Source organism: Pempheris klunzingeri, chromosome 2 (genome assembly GCF_042242105.1).
Source record: "Pempheris klunzingeri isolate RE-2024b chromosome 2, fPemKlu1.hap1, whole genome shotgun sequence".
NCBI classification, from domain to species: Eukaryota; Metazoa; Chordata; class Actinopteri; order Acropomatiformes; family Pempheridae; genus Pempheris; species Pempheris klunzingeri.
The window spans coordinates 21,993,585-22,021,354 of record NC_092013.1 but is presented as its reverse complement, the minus strand read 5'-3'; the positions used below and the strand labels follow the sequence as shown (position 1 = coordinate 22,021,354).

At 41.8% G+C, this 27,770-nt stretch overlaps 1 protein-coding gene across 1 annotated transcript; it reads right to left on the bottom strand.

Annotated features, from left to right (window-relative positions):
- On the bottom strand, window positions 1–27,550 carry nisch (nischarin). Its single transcript, XM_070845759.1, has 28 exons — window positions 27,374–27,550; window positions 26,456–26,539; window positions 25,471–25,653; window positions 24,088–24,136; window positions 23,215–23,378; window positions 23,002–23,097; window positions 22,054–22,149; window positions 21,799–21,951; window positions 20,614–20,682; window positions 19,733–19,918; window positions 19,356–19,484; window positions 18,949–19,062; window positions 17,024–17,204; window positions 14,035–14,153; window positions 13,856–13,950; window positions 13,333–13,611; window positions 12,322–12,608; window positions 10,791–11,002; window positions 9,914–10,356; window positions 8,869–9,053; window positions 8,685–8,748; window positions 7,767–7,905; window positions 7,215–7,365; window positions 6,293–6,412; window positions 5,943–6,104; window positions 5,205–5,377; window positions 4,831–5,021; window positions 1–2,263 (listed from the first exon to the last, which is right to left on the bottom strand). Exons 1-28 carry the CDS (start codon window positions 27,452–27,454, stop codon window positions 1,936–1,938), a joined length of 4,533 nt encoding a protein of 1,510 aa, XP_070701860.1. The 5' UTR covers window positions 27,455–27,550; the 3' UTR covers window positions 1–1,935.
- Between the last annotated feature and the right edge of the window lie 220 nt (window positions 27,551–27,770).

Sequence of the window (27,770 nt, the reverse complement as noted above, 5' to 3'; positions counted from 1 at the left end):
TTCTTGTGGACATTTTCCATTTTCAGTTTAATTCAGTGGCATTTCCCTTTAGCAAGACAACACGTATTGTAAACAACAGTGGTGAAGGGTGGGGAGGTCCAACACTGGCTGGCTTCCCATTTGTCTGTGTAATAATAATGATGATAATGTACGAGAAACTTAACATACAATGAAATAAAACACAAAGAGTGAGAATAAAAAATTATTCTCAGTGATAATCCTAAATGTGACATTTCAGAGTTCATGTTGGAAATATCATCAGGGCCTTCATGTTTAGTAGAAAATGTGCTTCAGGATGGAAAACATCCCTCTGTCCCAAAGCATAATTACATTAATATAATATCAATATCCATTTACACTTCAATAATACTGCTTATCAATTGTGATATGTGCAAGGAGTAAAAAGTTCATTGTGTTGAGCAGCAGTGAGTGTGCGTTTGTGTGTTATCTAAACCTGTCCGGCATTTTGGGATGTCTCCTGGTCACCTCACCCAGAGTCAGAATGTGCAAATGTACAAATGGAAATATAGAAAAGTGATTTTTGGTTTCAAGAACAACTTTACATAAATAACAATAAGTAAATCTGACAGCTTTGGAGTTGTTGGAAGGTGGATTTTTTTTTTCTTTCTCTCTTTTCATGAAGCAAGGCTAGCAGTTTCCCTCTGCTTCCAGTCTTTGTGCTAAGCTAGGCTAACACAGCCTGACCTATGTCCACCTGTACTGGACACACACAAATGAAACTGATATACATCTTCGAATCTGACTCTGGAGAGGACAGAGAACAAGAGGATTTACCGGGAATCAAAGCTGTTCCTTTACAGTAATGTTAATTAATGTCTAGTGGAACTCCTGTGAACTGTCTACAGCGCCCCCTGCTGTGCAACGTCTGTCTGTCTGTCTGTCTGTCTAGTCACCCAACAAACCAATAAATCTGATTTGTGTGAGACACTTGAGGTTGTGCCAGAAACTCCCACTATTTTGGCTCCATGTGAGGTCACACACTCCTCCTACAGTCTGTAATGGCAGTCTGGTGTCCGTCGAGTCCCGCTAACCCTCAGGTCTTTTTCTGTGGCGGACACCAAACTGTGTGTGGGCAGCGCCACATCCCTTCAAATCTGTAAGAGCTTAAGAGCAAAGGCCCCAGTGTGCTTCAAACTAACTGCTTGTCCAGTCAGCTGAAAGTGTCAGCAACATTTCCAACGGCAGAATCGTTGTCTGAAAAATATTTAACTTTTAGAAACCAACAATCGTGCCCACTCGTCCACTTTACGCAGTAATCAGCCAGGTGTGTGGAGGTGTGAAAGGGTCTTAAATGATCTCTCGAGCTCTCTTTTTTCACTCCTCATACAATTACCTCACAAGTCACTTCACGTGAGTAACAGGGATTATGAATTCCTTCATAGGAGAGACTCTCTGAAAGTATGGGCTGTTATCCCAATGTGAGCGATTCCTGACATCAAGGCTACAAAGACACATAAAAGACAAGCAAGCTGTTGGAGAGAGTGCGTTGAAGCAGCCAGGACTATGCTGTGACTGAAACACTTTGACTTTGATGATGTGTGAGGGTATGCAAGCAGACAGGATTTAAACTTCTAATCAAGCTCTCTTTTTCCATTCTTCACACACCTGCCTCCGTCACCTCACACCATGAGTGCCTTGAAGCAGAGACTAAAAGTGTGTGTTATCCCCGTCTGACTGATTCATCATGTGTCTCCTGTCACTTTGACCATTCAGGGGAGCCAGAGAAAGCTTCACCTTCAGACTTGGTCAGAAAACACTTTGTTTGAAGCACACTGAGGTCTATAAACTACTTCTCAAGCTTTGAAGCTGTGTGTAAGTTGTCCAGGTCACGTGATGACTCCACCTGCCGATCAGCTCCCAACAACTAACACAGTGCTGAACAGTCACCCGTCGTGCGTCATGCCTGTCGACCAATCAGCCGGTGAGCTCCACAGGAAGCTCTCGGCTGCACAGCGCTTCCCACTGGCGAGCGAGGAGTGAGATCAGCCTCTCTCTGCTGTCAGCTCCCGGGACAAAGACGCACCACTGGACCTCGCCCTCTGCACCGCCATTGGCCCCTCCTCCTCTGGGCGGAGCCTCCTCTCCACCGGCGGCAAAGTGGTCCATGGTGAGGTGGCAGAGCAGGTCAGGACCGGGCAGGTCGTCAAAGACCAGGGTCAGAGCCTGGGGGTATGTCTGGTACCCCAGCAGGACCCGGTCCAGGTCCCTGATCCTCCGAGCCTCACGCAGCTGGTACCGCTCCCTGTGGGGGGGACGCGATGAGGAAGATGAGGAGGAGGGTGAGTACCACCATACTGTCATACCCTACAATCCTTCATTCTTTGAGCAAAATTAATCACATTTGTGTCAGAGAATTTTGATGTTATCAAAAGGCATTTAACATGTTAACAGATGTGACAGATTCTTTAAGAGCATCTAATCTAAAATGATTGAGTGAATAAAAGAGGGATCGGCACACAACAAAAGCAGCTCATCACCAAGTAAAAACTTTGTTTTAAACATTTTTCTGCAAGTATAATAGGGAGTTTAAAGAGTAATTTGACAGCCTCTGAAACCCTTGTTTTTGCTGACCTCCACTGGTTTAACTAATCACTTTGCTGCAGTGATGTACAGATGTACTCCAGCAGCCTGTGACAACACCGTTAGGTCGGCGGTGAAAAAGGTTTCACACTTTTAACCAGAGAGGGAAGCAAAACACTGCTTTTCAGCCTGGAGTTACGTTTGAATTAGGTTGAGCTGTGTTGTACGATTCATCTTCAATGACACTTAATTGCTGTTTACTACTGTTTCGGGGATTCCTGTTTGCGTTAATTATTTTTAAACCTGCAATAACGTTCTGGCCACGTTCTGAGGCAGCAGAAACAAGCTGTGGACCCAAAAAGAAAAAGGTGAGCTGCAGGTGCTGATGACAAATTCTCTGTAGGTTATTATGAAAACATAGATTACAAGATATAGGTCACTTTATTTGGCATGCAGGCTGATCAAGACATTTTTAATGGCTCTCTATCAGCAGCAGTCATCTCCAATCATTTTTGGATTGTAAGTTAGAACACTGGAAAAGTGTCCTTCTGAACAACACAGCGAGTCGGTAAACTGCAGAGCAACGCAAACAAGCAGCTCCCAGCAATTTCAGTTAATTATCTCTACACTAAGACGCAGATGCAGCAGATCTGCTCTGCCTCTGGGCTGATAAAACTGTGGCTGCTTGTGTTTCAGCAACGCTTCTCTCAGGTGGATCTCTGAAGTGCTGCTGTTTCACTTCAAATGTTTTCTGTTTTGGGGGAGATAAAAAGATGCAGTTTACTTTTATTTTCCAACTTTAATAGATCCACTGTTAAACATATTATACAACTACCCATATCTGATTGGTGATTAAAGCAGGCTGAGTTTTGTTAAGGGCTTTTTCCCAGGTTGAAAAGAGAAAATCAGAGCTTGTAGGTGGGATTAAGAATGAGGACAACCACTTCCTGTGCCAGAGCTTGAAATGGTTAAAAAAAATGAACGTAGCCTGTTTTATAAGTTTTAAGTTGTATAATATAAAACTACAATAGGCTGATGGTGCAATGTGCCAAAATATAAATATCACATATCACACTTCTTATCACACCAATCCTTCTAAAATCTTTAAATCTAAGCCCTGATCAATCAAAACATGTCTGTGTGTTCCTGGTGAGTAACCAGTAACAAAGACACTATAATTATTGTTTTTTACTTCTTGTCACACAGTCTCATGTTTCTTCTCACATTGACTGATTCAATATTCGGCCCTTCTGTTTTCAGGCCTCAGTGAACATTGATTTGATTGATTTCAGCTGTCTTTTTTGTCCTGAGTGCCTCATGTTCCCTGTGACAGTGTCAGCATCTGTGACTGGTCTGTCTACACGTCACACACAGTATTTGGGCTGCTGGTAAGTGTTTCATCTTCTTCCTCTTTTTCTGCAGCAGATGAGCAGCTTTTTGTCTTTACTTGCTGCCAAATTACAACTCAGCCGTGTTGTTTAAAGGATAACTCCAGTAAACATAAACCTGGGCCCTATTTTAACATGTTTTGGGTTCGAAATGACTGATAGGTACAAAATCTGTGGTCTAGTGAATCACCTCCACCAGCAGCCAAGTACGATTGGCAAACAAGCTACAATAGCTGTAATGTAATAAGTTTGGGGCAATTGCACCTAATCAAAGTACACCCAATACAAGTGCTTATTTTTGCCACTGACACGCTCAGAGTGTTAATTCAAAGTGTCTGACAACATCACAGACAGGATCCATACCAACTCCGTTGACAAAAACAATAATTTTACATCTACTGCTGTCTCAATCACTGAGTTTGTTCGTGTTATTGTGCGTTACACACCTATTGTGTTTAAAAATACCAATCAAGGCAGCAGTAGACCACAATCTCCTAGATCTGCGTGGTAGAAATACTGTTTATGTTAATGGAGTCTGGTAGTAAGATTCTTTGCATAATTGTCAGACACATCGAGTAACAATCAAAACCCACCAGTGGCAGAAACAAGCACTTTCAGTGGACACACTTTGATCTGCCACAATTGCCTCAAAGGATTATATTGCAGCCATTACAACCCGTTTGCTGCCCAGTCTCAGCTGCTGGTGGAGGCGATTAACCAAATCCAAAAGTCATTTCAAACCAAAAATGTGTCGAAAATAGGACCCAGGTGTTTGACAGCCCGAAACTGAAGGTCATCTGTAAATAATCTTGCTCTAAAGTGACCCCCCGGATAACAATAGCTACAGCAATAGCTTCCTGAAAGTGGTGTTGAAGGAGGGCAAGGCTTCCTATGTGCTCACCTGGAGGGAGGCTCTTTGGCGAAGTCGGGCAGAGGATAGCTGACGTAGTCTTCATCTAACAGGAAGACGTCGCTGCTGGTCAGGATCAGAGTCCTAGGCTGGAGTACAGGAGATGGATCAGAGCCAGAGCCAGAGGCGGAGTAGCCCAAGGGAGTGGAGCCTTGGCTGGGCAGACTGCTGGGGATCTGGACCTGGAGGAAAGGAACAAACGGCAGGAAGAAGAAGAAGAATTATATCAAAATAATAATTATTTTATAGGTGAGTTTAAAATAACTAAACTAAACGAAAGAAAATCCAAAGATTTTTGTCGATCACAGAGATTTTTAAACCTTAAACAATCTTAAACAGATTGCTTTGTACAAAGAGGTTCTTACTTGAAATACCAGCAGGTACAGAAGGACATTGAAGGAGCGTGAGGATGCAGATGCTGCACTGGCTGGAGTCTTCCTCTCTGCCACGATGAAGGTCAGGTCTCCCATCTCCTCCTCACTGGGATAAATAAACTTCACCCTGCTGCTGTGGACCAGCTCGTAGTTTTGCATCTTACCTGCAGGGGGATACAAAATCCTTGTCACCATTGTCAGCTCAACATTTTTGATTCTTCCTCCCCCTTCTTCGTCTTCCTCACTCTAATAAGCCAGACAATTTGTACAGATATAATAAATCAGGCAATCTGTATAGATATAATCTGGGCTGGAATTTTTTTTTTTTAATAATGTTAACAAATTTGTATATCAGGACAAAAACATCTATATCTTTATTATTACCTCAGCGAAGGACGAAATGTTTTTGGTGTGATTTGCTTCTCTGTTCGTCAGCAGGATTGTGGAAAAACTGGCCTGATTTTCATGAAACTTGATGGAAGGCTGGGCCATGGGCCGAGGAAAAATACATTAAATTTTGGAATGGATCCAGACCCAACACACCAACAAGCAATACTATTGACTACACTGAAACACCCCCTTCACTGTATAATGTACCCATACAGATCTTTATTTAATCCAGCCAAAGACGAGTGTGATGATCATGAATCATTGGGGTTGTTCGGGTGGGATTTGACGTCAAAACAGACATCAAATTTCCTCTGAGTGACAGTGTCCCAGCACGGTTACCTGTGTTTGTGTTGGTAAACTGAGAGTAGAAGTCTTGATCTGACGGCTCTGGAGGAGGAAGCTGCTGCTGCAGACTGAGGGCAGACATCAGCTCCTGAAGGAAAACGCCTGTCCCATAACTGTCTCTGCTTAGACAGCACACGATGTGATCAGCTGAACGACCTGCAGAGAGAGAGAGAGAGAGAGAGAGAGAGAGAGAGAGAGAGAGAGAGAGAGAGAGAGAGAGAGAGAGAGAGAGAGAGAGAGAGAGAGAGAGAGAGAGAGAGAGAGAGAGAGTCCATGGATAGGTACGAGAGTGACACAGGAATATCAGCACTGAGCAGCTGTTTGCTGTGTGTGCATCCACTGACCTACGACTCTGAAGTACTGGTCGAACAGTCCCACATTGACAGACAGCAGCTCAGACAGTCTGATGGACAGACAGCAGCACAGACAGATGTTTGGATCTCCAGAGTCCATTATGTCCAACACTGACAGACAGAGAAAGAGAGATGGAGAGAGACACAAAGACAGAAGAGAATTAACAAAACTGAAAGTCTGCAGACATGCTACTGCCTCTCTGAAGGTTCCCGCTAGATGGCAACTCTAGATTTGGTTTTAGGGGTTAAGACTGGGCTCAGGCAACGTACACAATGAAGAAACGTGTACAAATAAAAAAATAAAATAAAATAAAAGGCAGTTAGCATGGTGAAAGATTAAGTTTCACATCCACTAAATGCAGCTGATTCCCTGCTCTGATGCACAAATCACTTATTTATGTGCTAGTTTGTGCTTTCGGTTATCTATGGAGTTCCTTTTAGTTTTTATTCAAGTTTTAGGATTGGAGCTGTTCATACACTGTGTAAATATGGAGTTGTCTTAGCATACAAATATGACTTATAACTGTCTGTTCAAGTTAGCTGAATTACAAAAACTTGTAAACTTGTCTGATCCCTCATGCAGAACACTGCCTAATAGTTTTGGTGAAATCGTAGTCACAGTGGACAGATCCTGGTTTTAATGTGACTGAGCAGGGATGTGTTTAGATCAAACCATGGCTACACTACTATGTTCCAAATAAACAGAAACTGATCGTTGTGCTTTTTGCAATAAAACCTTTGTTTTGAGTCAATTGGACATATCCCTGTCTCCGTTAGGAAAAGAGTATCTGTTGTGACTTTGGGCAGCCGGAGCAGAAGTATTTAAACAGCAGAGACTCCAGTTACATAATGTGATTTTGAACGTCATCTTTTCTCAGTCTGACTGAACCAGTCATGTTCCTATTCATCCTACCTGAGTGATGGCCGAGTGTGGAGGCGGAGTCCTCTAACAGGAAGTATATTGTGTCAGTGGAGAGCAGCAGACAGCAGGTGAGCTCAGACTCTGGAGACTTGTAGAGAACCACAGACAGCCACAGGACCTGTCTCACCTCCTCCGCCTCAGACTGATAGAAGTGTCACAAAAAAGTTAAAAAGTTGAGTTGGAAAATTAAAAGAGGTAGCACAAGAACTGCAAATGTCTTTCTGAATATGAACATCGCCTTAGAAAAAATGGGCTCTGGGAACTTCTGATTGACACTTTTTGCTATTTCCTGACATTCTAGAGACAAAGCAATCAGCCTAGAAAATAATCAGTGTATGAATCAATAATTAAAGTAATTGGTAGTTGCAGCTCTAATGAAATTTAAAATTTTTACCAGCTATGGTTTTCTTTGGAAACAGTTAGCAATGCGGGGATTTTGCTCTAAAACTAAATCTGATGGGTCCATGATAAAATCCAGCATTAGATATCAAGCAGCTGCATCACATCCTTCCATACTGAGACACTACTGTGTGTGTGTCCTACCATTGCTATGTATCTGTGGAAGTAGGCCAGTAGTTGCGGTCCTGCAAGCCCAGCCAGGAGCTTCAGTCCTGGGGAGAGACCCGGGGTGAGGTGGGGTGACGGCTGGTTCTCCTCCATCTGGAGGTGGGAGCAGTCCCACCTGAGGAATAACAGCAATAAGTCATCTATCATGATTACTACAGAGCAGCTGTCAGGAAAGAAAGATGAAGCACTCTGCTCTCTCATGTTTGCTGAGGATCACATGCTCATATTTCCCCAAAATCTGATCAGCCCAATAGTCTGAGATTGGTTTTAATGCAGAAATGAGTGGCGTGCTTGTTAAACAAGCCTGTATAATTTTACTTAATGAATTCTTTTTGCAGTGAAAGGCTGAAATGTGCTGCAATGTCAGGAGTGACAGGACATCCAGACAGGAGGCAGCGTCCCCAGGCAAAGAGCCAATAGGTCCATCGATTTACCCTCCAAGAAATTCACCCTCCACTCCATAAACCCACCCACGGCCACATTATGGAGGTAATTGTCAGTCAACAGTGTCAGCTTGTTTCTTATCACCTGGTTTTGCTGTGTGGCCAAGTTTTGTATTAAGTCTCAAACAGAGTATTTTTTGCCTATTCTTCTAAAAAGGTACTAAAATTCTTTATATACTTTCTTGTATATTAATGGGTGATAATTATCCATTTCATGCAGTTATTTTACAGAAACAATTTAGCCTGTTGATTGAATTTACAGAAAATGTGTTATATCTTGATATATAATATTATCTGGATGTGAAATGACCTATATTGGGTTGGCCATCTGGCACAGCCCACTCAGTGTGTGGCCATAATCACAGTACAAGCATGATATTAAGAAGAAGAATTCTCTGGTTACTTGGAGACAGAGTGAAAGTTACTTATGTTGGACTAAAAAGAAATGTACCTGCTGGTGCTGTGTGATTTCCCTGTACTGGTACAACTGCACTGGTCTCTGGATTTGTAACGGCCTGTGAACACAACAAGAGGGAGTGTCAAAGAAACTGAGAGAAGAAGCGAGCAAGGGTAAAACTACATTAAACCATCAGCTGAAATAAAGCCTCAGTGTGTGAGCGATGGCTGGTCTTCACCTTGTGTGTGTTGCCCTTGGTGTGGACTGGGCATGCAGGGCAGGGGCAGGGCCACCATCTTCAGCCCCTCCTGAGATGCTCTCTGCTGGCTCAGCTCCCGCAGGAATGAGCTCCTGTCCTGAGCCAGGGGGAAGAGCAGCAGCAGCCTCTGACCGCCCAGCAGGAGCTCCAAAGTGTGACTCCTCCTGCACACAACATGATGGTTAAAACACAGATAAAGACAGGAACCTGTTTTACAAAGACTTGGAATTCATCTTTCTGTGCCACCAGAATAATTACAGGCATTTATAGCGTTTATTATTATGGATCAGTAAACCTGATCAATTAAAAGAATATATATTAAATAATAACTACATTTGCATGTTCATATACGATGGTTAAATCAGGAGATCAGTGCCAAAGTCTTGTCCTTCTGATTACCATTCAGCTTGTTTCTAGATGATTCAGCAAGATCTGATACACACCAATACTGCATAAAGCATCTCTCAGAATTTACTCTAGGAACTTCTTTTTCTCCTTATTGGACAAGTAAGCAACACTGTTGTTTTCTGTCTGGGTAAAACATGAATGGTATCAAAATAAAATGATATAAAATATGTTAAATCATACTACTTATCTCTAAATAACACTACTTCTTTAGTCCTGTACAGTTTCCTACAGACAAGTACTTAAAAAAATAAGTATGACTCTTCATACTAGATTGCGTGTTTTGAATAACAAAAACAAAAAAGGCTGTTGTGAGCAGTTGTGTATAAAAGAAGTGGACAGAACTGTCTGAAAAGTGAAGCCAATGCAGAAGTGCCTTAAAGCTGCATTCTTTCTACAGAGCAGCAAAGGGGCGACTCCACAGGCTCCAAAAAGCAGCTCGAATGAATAGAAGTCTATGAGAAAATGATCCTACTTGTCACGTGATTTATCACCTCAGTAAACGCTTTCTTAATGAGTTCCAAGTCTTCTTCCATACAGCATAGTATGAGTCTCTATACTAAACTGTGCTTTGAATAACCCGGCTACAGTCTATAGAGTCCAACCACAGCCTCTGTACCTGTGGTGGTGTTTTGGGTCCAGGCAGGAGGTGTAGCTGGTTTTGTCCTTGACCTGAGACGCTCTCTCTCTGGGGTGAGGCACCACAGAGCCCAGGGGCACACGGACCAGCCTGCACCACGAGGGAGAGGAGGAAGAATGATGAGGCTCAGCGCTCCCCCTCTCTTTCTCTGCCAGCTCTCTGAGGTCCATCTTGAGCACCCAGAGGTGTCGGTAGGTGAGAAAGAGTAGAGAAGGGAGGCCTGGGTCCTGTCTCTTGGATAAGATGTCTGACAGGATGGGGTGGGAGTTTGGGGCAGAGGAGGAGGAGGGGAGCAGGTGGGCAGGATAGCCTCCTTGGGCTCCTTGACTCTCCTCCAGCTCCCAGGAGTTGATGAGCGAGCGGGGGAGGAGTTGAGGAGTGCTGGGGGGCTCCAGCTCAGTCTGAGACCCTGACCCTGCCGCCTGGTAAAAACAGAGAGAGCATTTCTGTATTTCCAGGTGGTGACACAATGACAGACTTCAGGCTGACTCATGCTTCATAAATAGCTACACATGAAGTGTCCCTTGGTGGTTATCACTTCATCTTTTTTGCAATGTACTCTTTTACATTTCTACATGATTTAGCAGAAAGCAAAGCTCTAATTGGCCCCAGTGAACTGTGTCAAATAACAGTTCAATTGTTTAATTGTGTTTATTTGATGTCTTTACTTGTGACATGAAATGCTGTCTGCAAATTACATTTTTTTAAACTGAACTCCTCTCTATTGGGAGAAACTAACATTTCAAACAGCCTTTGATTTTAACTCCAAAGATGAAATAAATGTTTACTAATGTAAAACTGAAAAACCATCTATGGTGATGTGGGACTCCTTATGCCTCATGTGCTGCTCTCTGACCTGGATCAGGCCCGTCAGCTCAGCCTTAGTTTGCCGGAGCTCCTCAGCCTGGGAAAAGATATACCAGCGGGTCGGGCTGGCTTGGAGGCCAAATCCAAGGCAGGAGTCAGGGAGCTCAGTTTGGGAGGAGAGCAGGAGCTGGGAGTACGGCAGCAAGAGGTGCACCTGCAGGCTAGACAGCACCTCCTCCACAGGAGGAATCTGCTCCTGGTCTGAGAACAGGAGAACAGACCACTATTAATAATTCAGCACTGAGAAAAATCCTTTCTGCACATATCATTTAATTCACTGTAAATTAGGGCTGTAACTAATGATTTTCCCCCCATTCATTATTGATTCATCTTCCCATGATTTTTTCCCCTCAATTAATGGATTAACTGTTGGTCTATGAAATGCACAAGGTGCTCACATACTATCACATACAACAAAGCAAAGCATCAAGTCCTCACGTGAGAAGCAGTGGAGTGTGTTTGGCACTAACTGCTTAATAAAATACCAGTAATATAAAATAAGGGTAGATCCGTTTTCTGTTGATCTTCTTGTTTATTTCATTGTTACTGTATATATCCGGATATTAGAAGGTTTTTTCAGCTGAGTTTATAGTAAGACATTATTTTAGGTTTTTTACACTTTTTATATTCTGTACTTTTACTAGCCTGGTTTGTCTTGCTGTTGGTGTTATTACTTATGATTTGACTGTTAATTAGCAGCCATGCCATGATGGATTAATTTTGACAACGTTTATTGTCAGCATGGTGGAGGTCTAATTCATGAGTTTCGTCTTTCTTCTTTTGTCTGTTGCGCTTCCTGTTCCTAAACAGATGTCTGCATCTGACCTGGTGATGCATCTGTCTGTCTTTGTTTCTGTTTTGAGCAGAATATATAAAAGAAGTGGACATAGCTGTCTGAAAAGTGAGGCAATTGCACAAGTACCTTAAACCTGCATTCTTTCTAGAGGACAGCAGGGGGCGACTCTGCTGGCTTCAACAAGAAGTCTGGTTGTATAGAAGTCTTGGAGTAAATGACCCCAGTTCTCAATTGATTTGTAACCTCCTGATGGGTTTATAGTCTCACTCGCTAGTTTCAAGTTTTCTTCCATACAGCATCATGTTGATTTTGAGCCTATAAAAGTAGACACTATATCAGGATATGCTTTAGGGCAGGGCTACCTTGTGACTAATTCATCAGAAGTGGGTCATGCTTAATCCTAACCAACCAGAGGCAGAGGTCTTCACAGAGCGAATGCCTCCTCTGGCCCCAAAACCAAGATGTCGATTTTGAAAATGCCAAGCTTGAGGCTTCAAAATGGCAGTCCACAAACCACTGGGTGACGTCATGACGGCTACATCCACTTCTTATATACAGTCTGAGAATCTTCTAACTTTGGACAAGGTGTAGATGTTTAAAAGTTGTCCAAAATTTGCAGCAGCAGAAATCAGATTAAGTATCTAAATCCGAGATGGGTAGCAGAACACAATTCATGCATTGTATTAAGGATACAAAAAACTGCAGAGGCTTATTGTGTGTTTACCTGCGTCCTGATTGGTCCATGTGAAATCATCCGTTAGGTACAGCAGGCCTAACAGCCGGTCCGTCAGCACCAGACAGGCCTCCTTCTGCTCAACCTCCTCCTTCACCTGAAGACAGTAGCACCACAGAACCCTGCTCACCTGCACCTCCTCCTCTTCACAGAGCTCCCCCTGGTAGCCACCAGGTTCCTCTGCAGGAGGACCAGTGAGCGATGTGGAGGAGGAGCAGACCGACTCCTCAACGGAGTCATCCAGACCCATCTCAAAGTATCCATCTCTGGAGCCTGGACTGGAATTATGACCATAAAACAGCAGGTGAATCAAAAATGACAAATGTATAGGTTAGCACACAATGAGCCTCTGTTAAACTTACTGTTTGCATTTAACACAACATTCACACACACTCACACGCTAAAGCAAATGGTCACGAGCAATTTGGGGTTCTGTGTCTTTTCGACATGCAGACAGAAGAAACCGGGAATCTAAGTGATTTTCCAAATAGTGGACGCCCCACTCTACCTCTGAGCCACAGCCACCCAGTGATTTTATCTGAGTCATTCAAGTTTTTATATATTTTAAACATATAGATATCATACAAAAAATGTATTGTACACAGTCCTGTCATGTAATAATTAAGTCAACATCATCTCAGAAACCACCAGGAATGTCTTAGAATCATAGAAACCAGCAGGATAGTAGACACCCGTGAGAATATTTGGGAATCCCAGAAACCAGCAGGAATGTCTGAATATCCCAGAAACCAATGGTAATCTGTTGGGATCTCAGAAACCAACCTGAAATTCAGGGAATCTCAGAAACCAGTGGGACATTTGAGTCAATTTTGGACAATGAAAGAAAACACTGGGGAATTTAAAGGAATCAGTAAAAATGTAAAGGGATCAGAGAAAACTTGGTAATCAGTGTGAATTTTAGGGGGAACTCAAAAACCACCAGGAATCCCAGAAACTAATGGGACCTTCTGGAAATCCATGAACCCAGTAAGAGAAGGTTACCTGGGACTTTCCACCTCTGTGCCCTCTACGTGGGACTGAACCTCTCTGGATTCAGGTGTCTTCTCTTCCTCCCTCTCCTGCTCCGTCTCTTCCTCCTCCTTCATCTTTCCCTTTTGCTCCTTCAGGGTGGAGCTGAGATGACGGGTGAGCTGGGTAATGAAGTCTTTGTTGAAGGGAGGGCGGGAGAGCAGGTGAGTAGGAAGTAGAGGGTACCAGGCTGCACTGCATGAGAAGCAAGAGGTTTCAACTGGTCTGGAGGAGGAAGAGGAGCAGACACAACTGCAGAGGAGACACAGATGGAGAGGTATTTTAATTTTCCATTTCAAATTTTCCGAACACTACTTTTCTGTTTTTTTATTCCAGTTAAGCTTTTGTTAATACTCAACACTTTGAAACTTAACACTTCACTGACAGTAGATTAACAGCAATAAAGAAAAGCAGACAGCCATTAAAGTAAACGCCACGAGGTAATTATTTAGTGATGTTAATTCATATTATGGTTTTACTGTTATTTGATACTGACCAGGCAGTGATAGTGGGAGTTGTAGTAGTAATAGTAATACTTGTGGGAGCTGCACAGTGTGTGTGCTCAGACAGACTGACAGCAGGTTGTTGTACCTGCAGACAAACACATCAACAACAATGTTAGAACTCAGCTGAACATAATAATGATAATAGTGGAGTTTAAGGTGTGTGTCTGACCTGGCGGGGGTCTGCAGACAGGAGGTGTGTATTGGTGTTAAAGCTTGCAGGGGGAGGTGCAGCATCCACAGGAGGGAGGACACTGGGGGAAACTGCGGCTTCTTCTCTGCTCGTCACTTCTGAAACAGGAAACCAAACAGATCAGTGATGCTGATGGTGAGCTGCAAAGTTTGACTGATGTCAGTCTGTTGAGCACTGACACCATTATGTTTGGAGTGACGCTGTCGTTTGTGATACAACTTGACATTAATCAGCTTTAAGTATGACTATTTCTGTGCAGAATAATTTTCAATGCTCAGAAAACTGTGACTACATTAAAGTGCACTGTGTTGTTGCAATGATTTAATGCAACTATGAATATTTGATGCTTTTCCTTGTTCTAAAATTAGTTCACTAAATATCTTTTGTGCCCTAAGAAATTATGATGGGCTTTTTGTAGTTTTATACATCCAACAATTAATTGTTTTTTGCAACAAATTAATCATCATAGTTGCACCCTACATAACCAAAAATCAAAAACTATGACTGCTCAAAGAAAACATATTCATACATACTTGGTTGTGACAGAAATGTGTTATTAAAAGTAATGGGCATCATGCAGAGTTTGACAGAATCAAATATATAAACAAAACATCAATGCCACGAAACAGTCAAACCCTGTTTCACTATAGATTTCTAACCGTTTCGATTCAGACACTCACACAGCATGCAGCCTGTACAAAGCCAGAACAATTATTAGTGTCACAGAGGGAGGTTAGTAAGCATTAGCAGGGTGTCGCACAAATCAGGCTCCACCAACTGCTGTAAGTCAATCACTCAGTCTGTGTGTGAAGTCTGTAAACGCTCAGAAATAAACAGTGATTTCTGGTGGATAAACTACATAATAGAGAACCTGTTTCTAAATAACAGCAAATACATCTTTCATGTTTCCACACTGATATTTCTGTCAGATACTGATGTGTCTGTCCTGTCAGTGTCATTTTATGCAGAAGAGGACGCTGTGGCAGAGGCTGTAACTTAACGCCCCAGGAGGCTAGTGAAGAAACACGTTGATTTAAAAATTGTTAGCAACAAGTTGTACAGATACAAACATCTAATCCACACTTGGAGACATTTTTTGGTCATTTTACAGTCGCCATGTTTCTGACACTGGCATACTTTTAAGTTAGTATTTACATTTATATATTAGTGTATTAGGTTAATATTAATATTAAATTCTACAAGTCTACAATCAGGCCATTCTAATGGTTGGTTGTTGTAAATATAATTATTGGTACATTTTGTGTAAGGATTATTGAGGCTGGTGGATTCTGTGTGATGAATAAATGCCAACTTGGTGAACATTTATGTTACAAAAAGAAAGTTTGAACTTAAAAAATGCTAAAGAAAAAAAATTGGTCACAGTTTTTAGTTGTAAACAGTGAAAAAAAGTGTTTTTCCTCTCAGTCTGTTTTTCTTCAGTCAGGAAGAAAAACATCTGCAACAGGAAATACAGTGTGAGGCTGAGTAGAGATGGTTGTGAGACTTAAACAAGAAGCTCTCTATCAGGAGTGACAGCATCAGGTCTGACGTGCTGACCTGATGAAAGTTTTGTGGTATTTCAACTGCAGCAGAGTGATGCCCTGTCACTGGTTAAGCAGTTCTTATTGCAAATGCAGCTCACAGGAACTTTCATATGATATAAATGACAAAGGAAACCAGAGAGTCCCACACTCTACACTGTGCTTAACCAGACAAGAGCATCACATGACTGCTATGGAAAAAACATTTCAGGCTTAGCTGCTGTAGTGCTAATCTTCATTATCTGAAGACAAAAGACAAAATCAGTAACAATTAAACCACATTATCTTCACTGAAGGCAACAGCAGACATGTAACACAGACTCTTTTAGAAGGTAGCTTTTTAATTATTTTGATGGAGCTAGGCTAGCAGTTTCTCCCTGCTTCCTGTCTTTGTGCTAAGCTAGGCTAAACATGTCCTAGATGCGATCTTCTTGAATTTGGTTTCCTTCAGTGTTTGCATAGATCATCTTCACTAACATCCTGAAAAATGAACATGCTATAATGAAATAACATACTGTATGTAATAACATTAAGCTTACGGGGTAAAGAACAGAAGCTTTATATCTAATTAGTGTGGCTTACTGCCTCAGCTTAACCATTTCCACGTAGAAAACCAGATGTGAGAGGGAGAATTAATACTTCCCAGTCAACAGACACAATTTAAAAAGCTTTGGGTTTTTTGATAATAATTATTATACATAATTAATCAGTTGAGATCATATGATTCATTGAGTAGGAACCAGCATGGTTGGAACTGAAAGAATCTTTACATGCAGCAAGAAGCTCCTCTGCACTTTACCTCAGTGTTTCAAAGCATTAAAGAGCCTAACTTGTGGCATATCCTGATGGTTTGTGGAAATCTATTAAGTTTTAAATAGTTCATTCATTTGGCTTCAAAATAAATATCTGGCTGATATTTTAATATATTTCGTCTAATGCTAGTTTCTGATTTAGTATGTAGACAAGATTAAGTATACTTTATTCTGTGAACAACCTTTAACCAGAGATTGTGACTTTATTTTAGTTAGAGATTAAGTAGTAGAATAATTACTCAATAAAATGCTGTATTTAAGCCTCTGGGTTTCACTTAATTGTTAGTAATGAACACACATTAGGAGCAGATGACATTGTTAATATAGATAAAATGATTAATTGATTGATTGATTAGTTGACAGACAGAAAATTATAAAAACATTAATTACAACTTTGAATTGAATTCATCAAGTCAAAATAATATGATAAGAAACTGAGCATTTGGACTGTTGGTCATACAAAACAAGGTCATGTCGGCTCTCTCGTTTGTTCCACTATTTTCTGACATTTTACTTGAACGTACGTGTCTGTCTGGCCGCTGCCTTACAGCAGAAGTAACAAACCCCCGCCACCCCCTCCCTCAGCCCTGCACAGCCTGATACATACATGATTACCTTGGCTGGGGCAGGCAGCCTGCTGGGCCGGACAGGAAGAGGAGGAGGAGGAGGAAGAGGAGGAAGAGGAGGAGGAGACAGCAGGAGGAGCAACAGCAGAGGAGCAGCAGGAAGAGGAGGAAGGGCAAGAGGAGGAGAGGTAAGGAGGTACAGCAGCAGACAGCCTGGTCTCCTCACTGATCTGACGAGAGGACAGAGAGGAGGGAGCCTTCAGAGAGCAGCAGTCACCAACCAGATCACATCCTCAAACCTGCAATCAGCAGCTCCGTCAGCAGCAGAGCAACAGAGTTTTTAAGGCTGATTTTTTTGTCATTTCTACTGAGACACGTCTGCTCTTTTTATGTGGCAACATGTAACCAAAATAACCAAAAATCCAGTGGCAGTAGTCCAGTTGCACTTTAGTTTTATAATTATTGTACATATATGAGGTGGTGTGAAAGTGTCAAAACAAACGGTGATGTTGAAGAGCTAAATCTGTGTACTGAGAGCTTAAATCTGTGAAAGTGCAGAACAGACACAAGCAGCAATCAATATTTCAATCTTTTGAGAACCTTTGACAACATTTTAGGTTAGTGTTCAGGAGATATTTTTACACTACCCAGAGTGCCAAAGATCACTTCCTGTGTGGGTGTCTGCCTTTCAGCATCAAGGCACTTCACAGATTCAGCTTGAAAGATGTACACTATATGTACAACAACTTTTCAGATCAAAGTCTAATACACTCAGGAATGATCCTCTGCGAAGCCATTTTTGTTATAAAAGCAAGAATACTCAGGCTTCAAAATATGAAAAAAAATCACTGGTGTGTACAGATGCCTTTCATCAATAATAAATAAAAGCTGAAATAGAAAATAATGATTGGCTGAAGCAAAAAAATGATTTGGTACCCACATCTCTGATTTGTTCAGTGATTCAAATTGACAGCAGTTTCCCCAGCTGGAAAAACAACTGAGCTTTGCAGGTGGGACTAAGAATGAGGACATCATCATCCTGTAGAGGTTTGTCACTCATTTGAATGGTTCTCTTTGCTGATGGCTGTTTGTTGTTATTCTGGAAACAACAATCATTTTCAGGTGTTCTCATTTTAAAAAGTGAAAAAAATAAGTGTAGCTGTAGACTGTAAAGGTCCACAGAATATGTTCTGCCAATTTACAGAAAATACACAGATTTAGCTCACAAACTTCACAGATCAGTTTACATTGGTGCATTTTGTTTCAAGTTTGCCCAAATGTCTCTGAATATATTTACATTACTTGCGTACTCTGCTGCTGATGTGTACATCTCCAATCTAAGAAGTTCAACTTGTCTAGTTAATGGTGTCCTAGTTGTAGGTGCTGATCTGCAGGTTGTGATGCCAACAGACACGACGGCAGCTCGTTACACTCATGTGGTAAACAAAACAGGCTGCTGTGGTGACTGACGGTGTGTATTTTATAACAGCTGATCAATCTTCAGGCTTCAGAGATCTGTTAGTAATTAACTTGATATCAGGGTCACTGTTAGCCAGAACTGATTGGTGGATTTTGTCTTGTGGTGGTCTCTGACTGGTCTATAAGGAGGTTAGAATCATAAAACCACTACAGCAGGTTTCAGGGTTAATTAACCTAGAAGTTGTGATCATTCAGTGCAAAGGTGAAACATTCAACTCAAGACTGCGTACAACCGTTCCTTTCCTGTGATACTGATATTGTAAAAATAGAATATTCAGTGCCGTCTGGTAAAATTATCTTAAAATATGTACGTAAAAGAAAACTTCAGCTTTAAACTCAGCACTCTAACAGTCCTAAGAAGTGTTAGTATTTAAAATGTATAACTTAAACTCTTACCTACATGATAATGTGTCTACTGTATGACAATATAACTTAACCATAACTCAGCATAATTTTAGCATGTGAGCTAGACTCAGCAGGTCTGACAGAGAGTACCTTCTTGTCACTGCTGCTCATCCTGTCTTTGACTTCTTTGGCTTTCTGAATGGCTTTCAACACTTCCACTGTGTCCAACTCCTTCTCTGTTGTCACTTTACCGTCCAGACAAACCTGATGACGCACAAAGGATAGAAAAAACATGTCCCCACAGACACACAGACAGTGTTTCAAAACATCATTCAAATAATATAATAATATTAATATAATAATATTAATAGCAATAGCTGACGTTTTACTGGTAGTAGTATGAGCAGTAACTACAGCAGTAGCAGTAGTTGTACTTGTTGTGACAGCCCAGGGAAAGAAGCTACAGGGCTGTGTTCGTTGTTTACCTGTGCAGTAGTAAGTAGTAATAGTGGCAGTACAGTAGTAACATAAACAGTATGGTGGTATTGGTGGTGTACCTCTGCTGCGCGGTCTCCAAACTGGGCCAGGACTTTGGTTCTGTAGTCTGGGATGATGCACATGGGATTCCCAGACAGGTTGAGTTTCTCCAGACAGGGCAGCGAGCCGATGTTCCTGATCTCCTCCAACTGGAAGCATAAACGCACAAGTCACCAACAACCCAAATTAACCTCCACTGACTGTTCACAATAGCTGTGGCTGAACGTTTTCCCAGACAAGTTGTTTTTTATAAATGTGCTTGTTTTAGTACATTATGGAAGTGATCATTTCCACGTTTTCCATCTTTTTAATACAAAAACATTGCAGGAAATGTATCGTTTGCACTCTCACCATAAAGTATAAAAGGCCACCATCAGGACGTCCACGGTGTGATTACCTGGGTCAAGTGGTTGTGGCTGAGGTCCAGGTTGACCAGAGAGTAGAGCTTGGAGAGGCCCGTCAGTCGGTCCAGCTGGTTGCCGGCCAGACTCAGGGTTTTGATGTTGCCCAGACGGGTGTGAGCGGCTTCCAGGTCCTGCAGGCTGTTGTAGGACAGGTCCACATGGACCAGATTGTACAGGTGCTGCAACCACAGACAAGTGACAATCTGTCGGTGTGTCTAACTGCACCTGTCGAGTTCAGCTGCCTGTAGCAGCAACCAAGCAATGGTTTGATCCTTAGTCTGAGTGTAAAGTCAACACTAACTGCTACTATGCAAATACTTAGTTTTACATTAAACTCACTGATCTGTTTAGTTGTACCATTTGTACAGACACTACAAGTGAACTGAACAAGTTGTAAGTGTAGCCAACAGGAAATCCCATCCAAAGTGAATGCAGTATTAATCGCAGCTGTCTAATTTGAATAACAGCAACTATACTACACAATGTTGAGTGTTACTGTCAACATGTAAAGAGATGTAGTGTTTCTCAGGAAATGTCCTCTGGGTATACATAAGAATGCAATCATTAGAGCATTTTATATTTTCTGTCTGTGTCAAATGCTACACAGAAAATAATGAGATAGCACTGTGTGTAGCATTTTATTTGATCTTGATACCTTACACTTGTAACTAACTGTTACTAATTAAAGAGAAAAAAGTAACTTCAAAAATGACAAGTGCCAAAACACTGAGTAGATTCATTGATAAGTAAGAGCTGATAAATCATTTAAGTCATGTATCAAGTAGAAACGCAGAACATTTTATTGTTCCAGCCATATTTTCCAGGCACAGACTGTCCTGACAGCTGATGTATTCTTCATCAAGCTGTCACATACCTGCAGGTTTTCCACTGTGGACAGCTGGTTGTAGCTCAGATCCAGAAACTCCACCTTAGGAATCAGTTTCTGCAACACAGAAAAGCTCTGTGTCAGCTCACAGAAACTCATGTGTAAAACCTAAACTTAGCCCTCTCTTAGCCCTGTGTAAAGACAGAGGGTGATACCAGGGACCGGACCTCCTTATTTTATACAGACTGTTACTGCTTTGGTATTTTAGCTGAGTTGGTTTATCATTTTCTTTTCCAATAACTAAGTTATTAACTAACTACAGTAAATTTAAGATCTCCAAATATGATGATCTTAACATTAAACAGCTTTTTAAGATTTAATAGCATGCAGAACAGAGAAATGATGCACATTGTTCCATGAATTTATCAAAATCTAATGATGAGGTGAAAATCAGACTTTCAACCCTTTGCCTTGTCTTGGTATTTTATTTATATTTTGTTGTTTGTCTACAATAGCGGTGAGTTGGAGCAGGACTTCTTGTATTTGTTAAGTTGTTACATAAAACGTGAAAATAAAAAACAATAAATTATATCTGAGACATTGTGTTAAACGGACAGACAGAGAGACAGACAAGGGTCAGTCAGTACTGGCGCTTTTCCACTAGTACCTACTCGGCTTGACTCGACTCGACTAGACTTTTTTGGTTTTCCACTAGTTGATAGTACCTGGTACCAGGTACTTTTTTAGTACCTACTCGGCCGGGGTTCAAAGCGAGCTGAGTCAAGCCGAAAATGTGACGTCAACATACTGCAGGCTACTGATTGGTCAGTGAGTGACATTACTGGATGAGTCATGAGAGCGACTTGTTCACAAGAATCAAACCCGCCGTTTTTAAAACCCTGGAAACAGCGGCCGTGCGTTTTCATTATTTCTGTGAATGAGGTAATGTCCTTAGTTGTGTTTGTTTGTGCTGCATACAAATTGCGCCACCGGAGTTTCAGGCCACCTTGCTATGACGACCCCACCCACTTTGAGGTGGTACGCAACAGTAATGGAAAACGACTCAAACCGAGTCAAGTCGAGTCGAGTAGAGCTAAAACTGTGTAATGGAAAAGCGCCATATGTCTTGCCTCAATTTCACTGTGGTGAAATAATAAGATACATCACTGGCACTGACTTTGAACACAGTCATCGAACTTTACACTGCCTTTAGGTTGGCTGGGTGTGTCTCACCACTGAGCTGTCAATAGTGCTGATGCTGTTGTGACTCATGTCCAGCGTGGTCAGGTTTTTCCACACAGGGATGACAGCGGTGACGGGACAGCCAGACTCCACCCCCTCAGCCTCCCACTGTGAGAACTCGCTCGCCTCTGGGACCAGGACCGACTGGAGAGAGCCAGAAATAACACATTACATGCATCACAACACAACATGCAAGACACTGCACAAACACGGGCACTAGAGAGTGGCATTTAATCTAAACTGTACCATCATGGTATCTGTGGAGTGGTGGATACTCAGAGTGGCCAGACTCGACCTCAGAAACGACAGACCTCGGATCTGCTGAGAGCTGCACTCACTGATCTAATGACAGAGAGAGAGAGAGACAGAAGTCATTATCCACATTCCACAAATCCACAAGCAAATATCTGAAAAATCCAAATAAAATCTCAGTATGTTCCCGTAAACCCTGTTATTCAAAGATACACAGGAGAAAATGACATTACATAATTAACTGAGCACCAAGAGGAAAAACATTGATTGTTTTGAATTTCTGCCATTTTACTACAGGCCTAACAGTGGGTATAGCCACTGACTGCAGCTCAAAGAGGACAAATAATTACTGATAATGCACAGCAAGCCATTATTTAAAAAATAATGTATACTGAGGGGCTATCTGAGGCAAACAAATATCTTTGGTATTTTTCTGCTTAGGCTCCATTTTTAAATTTTTGGGGGTTTGAAATGACTGGTATGTACAAAAGATTTTGGAATTGGTCCAGTAGATCGCCTCAGCCAGCAGACAAGAACAGTCTGACAACAAGCTGCTATGGCTGCAATGTAATCCTTCGGGGCAGTTGCACCAGATCAAAGTACGCCCACTGAAAGTGGTTGTTTTTGTTAACGACAGGCTGGAATTAATATTCAACACCCTGACATTACAGAAAGGATCCCTCCAGAGATCATTTTTGTTTTACCAGACATTTTTTAACAGACTCCATCAACAAAAACGGCAAGACGCGCTTTGGTCAAGCTCAAATACCCTGAAGGATTACATTCTAGCCATTATTCATGATGATGATGATGATGATGAGGCTGCTGTGTCAGAGCTATGTGGTTATATAAAAAAATCGAATACATTTCAACCAATCAAAATGTAGTTTTCTATATCTTTACAGACAAGAGAGACAAACAGGTACAAAGACAGACAGTCACCTCTATCTGCAGCAGTGATTTGAAAACAGACAGGTCGAAGGGGAGGTTGCTCTCCTGGATGTTACTGGTTCCTACTGGACCTCTGGTACCAGACATCTGACCAACAGAGACAAACCCAGTGAGAACATTCACAACCTCTGCTCCTGGAAGGACGTCAGGACACAACACTGAACTGTAGGATGGGGATTTGAGTTAAATGAAGAGGTGTGTGACCTTGAGGTATCGCAGCCTGCAGGTGAAGTCGAGGATGTGTCCGAGGTCGGTCTTGGCATCTCCGTTACAGCAGGTCGGCTTGGCCAGACGTAGCTGCTGGGAGACGGAGTAAAGCTGCAGAGGACGGAGAGAAAATACTTCGCCAGCCTGCAGCAACTGCTCACCTACAAAAAACAAACAAACACACACAGCAATCTGATTCTCCTCACTGTACAAGATTTCATCTGAACAATTTACAGCTGTTGTTTCTACGGGCAACATTAACAAAACCAGATGTTGACACTACCTGAAACATTCAGCAGTGTTTCTCATATGTCAAGTTATATTTGGCTGTAGAAACATGAAATGCAGGCAACCAAGGAGAAAATAAACTTTCATACATTCCTTTCAAAGTTCCTTTGAGGAAAATGGATTGATGCAGCTGTTGAGAGTTACACAATTCAGCTGCTGACTGTTAAATATGTGCTATTAAAACTGAGATTTACATATTTTGGGCTTCTAAGCAAAAACATAAAAAGAAAAACTACAGAGTCTAAGAAACCAATAGACAGTTTTTACATCATACTGTTGTGCAATCAAAGAGTCAACTCTTTCAATGATTTGTACTCACCATTTGACTTCATCTGCCACATTTACATCCCTATGATGTTAATTAATGTGTACGGTCCCTGATTACAAAAGTACAGTAGATTCAGAGTGTGAGACCAGTCTTATCTCTTAAACGTATGGTAGCAACTACAGGGAGGAGGCCTCCGCAGCTACATGGTATGAAAACACACCACCACTCAACTGAATGAGTCTCATTACTTGTTAACACGGTTGTAGAAACTGTAGATAAGAGAGAAGAGGTCAAAGCTCAGAAAGGAAGCTGACCTTTATGGAACAGCTCCTCGGCCAGTGCTGCTGTGATGCCGTTGATCTCCTGAAAGGATAAAAGAGTTTGTTAAAAACTTCAAAATAACAGCTAAGCTTGTAGACTTAAATAATCTTCACTGCTAAGCTCTCTACTGATGTTCGCTGTTGCCTTTCATTCAAGATTAACTGTGTTGGCAGGTTGAGAATGAACCGGATCATTATCCAGCCTGGAGTAGTTAAACGACATCTGAGGAACAGAGTAACACCTGCAGAGGCCTGCACCTCACCTCAGACAGTAAACATCATGTTTTCAACCATTTCCATCGTGGCAATGTTAAATTGTAGTTACGTTCTAATGCATCATTATTGTAGCTGAATAATAAATAATAATAAACTTATTTTCTGCAGTCATCTAAACTCATCTATGACAGTCTTGTGTTGATCACCTCCTGTCACATGAGGAGGTTTTTCTATCGGCTCTTTTCTCTGCAGGGCCCTGAGGTCTCTGACAACACTGGTCTTTTGTTGTATTGGCATCATCATATGATCCTCGTCAACCAACATCACAAAGCTTTGAGCTGCTGCTAACAACGCCCTGGAGCAGCGCTTGGGAGCCTGGAAAATGATTTCATCATTTACTGAACAGAAAAACGTCATGTCAAAATGTTCTCTCATTACATTTCATCCTTTAACATACAAACTTTTGACACGACTGCCATGTTGAGGGCCAGAACCCAAAAACCTGAGTTGAGAGCAACTGAAGCAGGTGAAATGAAAAACAGTGACCTGTTTTTCATGTTCTAAATGTTGGGTCACAGAATTTATCAAAAGGGACCAGACATTTATTACATACAAATGCTGAGTTAATCTGTCAATTATATTCTAGATTAATCAACACAGTTCTTTCATCTTTAAAATGTCACCTTCCTCTTTTTCCCTCATCAACAGTCCAAAACCCATAGACATAAAGTTCAGAATTATATAAAACGGAGAAATGCAACAAATCCTCCAGCTTTTGGAAGAACATTAAAAACTCACTGGAGATCTAGCAGTATTTTCTTATTGTACTTCCTCAAACTGCGGTCCTTTCCTTTGAGCCCCTGTGCACAAAACCACATCCATAAAGAAATGGTTTCCCCAGTTTGGTGTAGACGTACATGACTGTCCTGTACAGAGCCCTGACCTCAACCCTATCTCTGGGATGAGCTGGAACGACAGACCTCATCACCAAACATCAGTGTTGGACCTCACTAAGGCTCTTGCGGCTGAATGGGAGCAAAACCCTGCAGCCAGATTCCACAATCAGGTGGAAGCCTGAAACCAGAGGGTTGAAGGAGGGCTATATTTTCCTGCTATTATGGCTGAAGTACCTGCAGGGAGAGGAGCCTCAGGTGTACTCACGTAGAGGTGAAAGTGCAGGAAGCAGGCGAGCGGAGTGGGCGTGGCCTGAGGGAACTGCATCAGCAGCGTCTGCAGGTAGAGCTCCAGCTCCTTCTGCCGACGCTCCACCAGACTCTTTGAGTTCTTCCCCAACATCTTCTTTGGAGGAAGCAGCCTCCGGTCCACCTTCTTCTCTACGGTCAGCTGAAGGCGAAACACATTCATTAAAATGTTCATTTATTAAGTGAAAATGCCAAACATTCTTTGGCTGCAGCTTCTCCAGTGTCAGCATTTGCTGCTTTTCTCTGTTTTCTATAATTGTAGAATGAATATCTTTAAGATTTAGACTATTGGCGAGACAAAACAAGACATTTGAAGACGTCACCTTGGACTCTAGAAAACTGTGATGGAGATTTAAACTTAATTAATTAACCAACAAAATGAATTGACAGACTCATCTAAACTAACAGTTATCATTTGCTGCAGACCTTGTCTGGATTGTTCTCTCTCCATTTCTGTCCATGACAAGTGTTAATCCAATGATGCTCCTGCTTTCTGTTCTATTGCTGGTTTGAAAGACTCCTGTAGTTTTGAAAGGGCCAGACTCTCATCTTTATGCTTAGGCATTTTTCAGCATATTGTTTATGACTTTTGGTCAAAGTTGTGCATAAATGCGCTCAAAGAATAAATATGGTGCATCACTGACATAATGCATTATGGTTATTAGTGAGTGGGGATGAATAATCTACCTGTGCTCAGTATATTATCCACCAATAAATGAGAAATTAGAATTCTTAATTTTTGCCCACTTCAAATTTTTTGCAATTGCAAGACAGACAAGATAGTTATTGACTGTCTAAACGGATTTATGGAATAAAACATTGTCCAGCTGTTAGTTTACCTAGACAGACAATCTATTTTTTGAGTGAAAGTGACTGGGCCTCTCACAGCACATTCATTAATGATGGGGGCCTCTGCCACCAGCTGACCTGCTCTGGTCTCTTACCTTCTCGTGGAGGTCGTGGAAGTCACTGTAGCGGTGCTTCACAGTCCATCTGTGCTCTCCATCAGTCACGTCGATGATATAAACCTGAAACAGCGCAGCAGGACAATCAGAGGTTACAACTTCTCTGAATGAAAAATTGCTGGGATCAGAGTGGATCCTGGGCTGCACGGGTGCTCTAATAATTATATGTAGACACATCAAAGACCATTTTTAACAGTCATTAAAGTTGCCACCATCCCCCTTTATACAACCAAGCTCCAAAGTTATCTCATGTGACAACACTTGAACCGTCTCTATAACTGCTGCCCGTAATGCCCAAGCTCCAGTAAGCGGACTATGTGCTAAAGAATAAACATTATCTCGAACAGCTATGTGCAAAGTTCTTGTCCTGGAAATGATCATTCCCAACATTGTCATCCTGGCCTAATGTTTATTCACGGAAAATAAAGCAGAACATCAGAAAATAAAAGAAAACTGGAGGAGCTGTGAAACTGGTGGGCAATCTTGCTATTCGAATTAGCCCTGTCGGTAGTTACTTTCAGCCAAACCAAACAGTACAGTGGACATAAAGTATCTTCCCTGAAAGAGAAAGAGAAAGCTGCAGCGGGCTGTCAGGTCCGTAACCTTTGGAGGAAAACGATGAACAAACTCTGTGGCTGTCTGACAGCTCAGTTAGCAATTAGCAGTTAGCTTAGCAGTTATCTTGTCCTTTCAAACCCAACCCTTAGGAGGACAAAGACATGGCGACAGATAAAAAAAATAGTGTAGTATAAAGTATAATAACAGAACACTCTGTGTATTCACTGACAGAGTAACATTAACTCACTGTCGCTTTGACAGACCTGATGCAAGTGTAGCTATCAGCTAACTTAAGCTAATTTCCGCTAGGCTAGAAGAAATCGGACATAGCTAGCTTACAGTGTAGTTTTCCACCAGCTCCGACCCGACAACACACACTTTCCTCTCCGAAACCTCCTCTGGAAAGGGAGCGGACTCCATCTTGAGATCGGGACGAGCGAATATGATCTGTTATTGGGTAAAAAACTCTTAATTGAAACGGCTTTAGAGGATTTCCAGCGCGCCTCCTCCGTTAGCCGCCTCCTGACGCCATGTTTGTTGTGATGCCGAACGGAGCAGCTGACTGATTTAAAACGCTCAAACTTTATTTACAGTTTTATTCCGTGACAGCCTGTTAACGCCGTGTTTTCACATCATGAAATTCTGTTACATGTGAAATGTTTATCAAACATACGAACACAACATGTAACATGTGAGCAGACAGACTAATAAATAGACCACTCGTACAATGAAAACC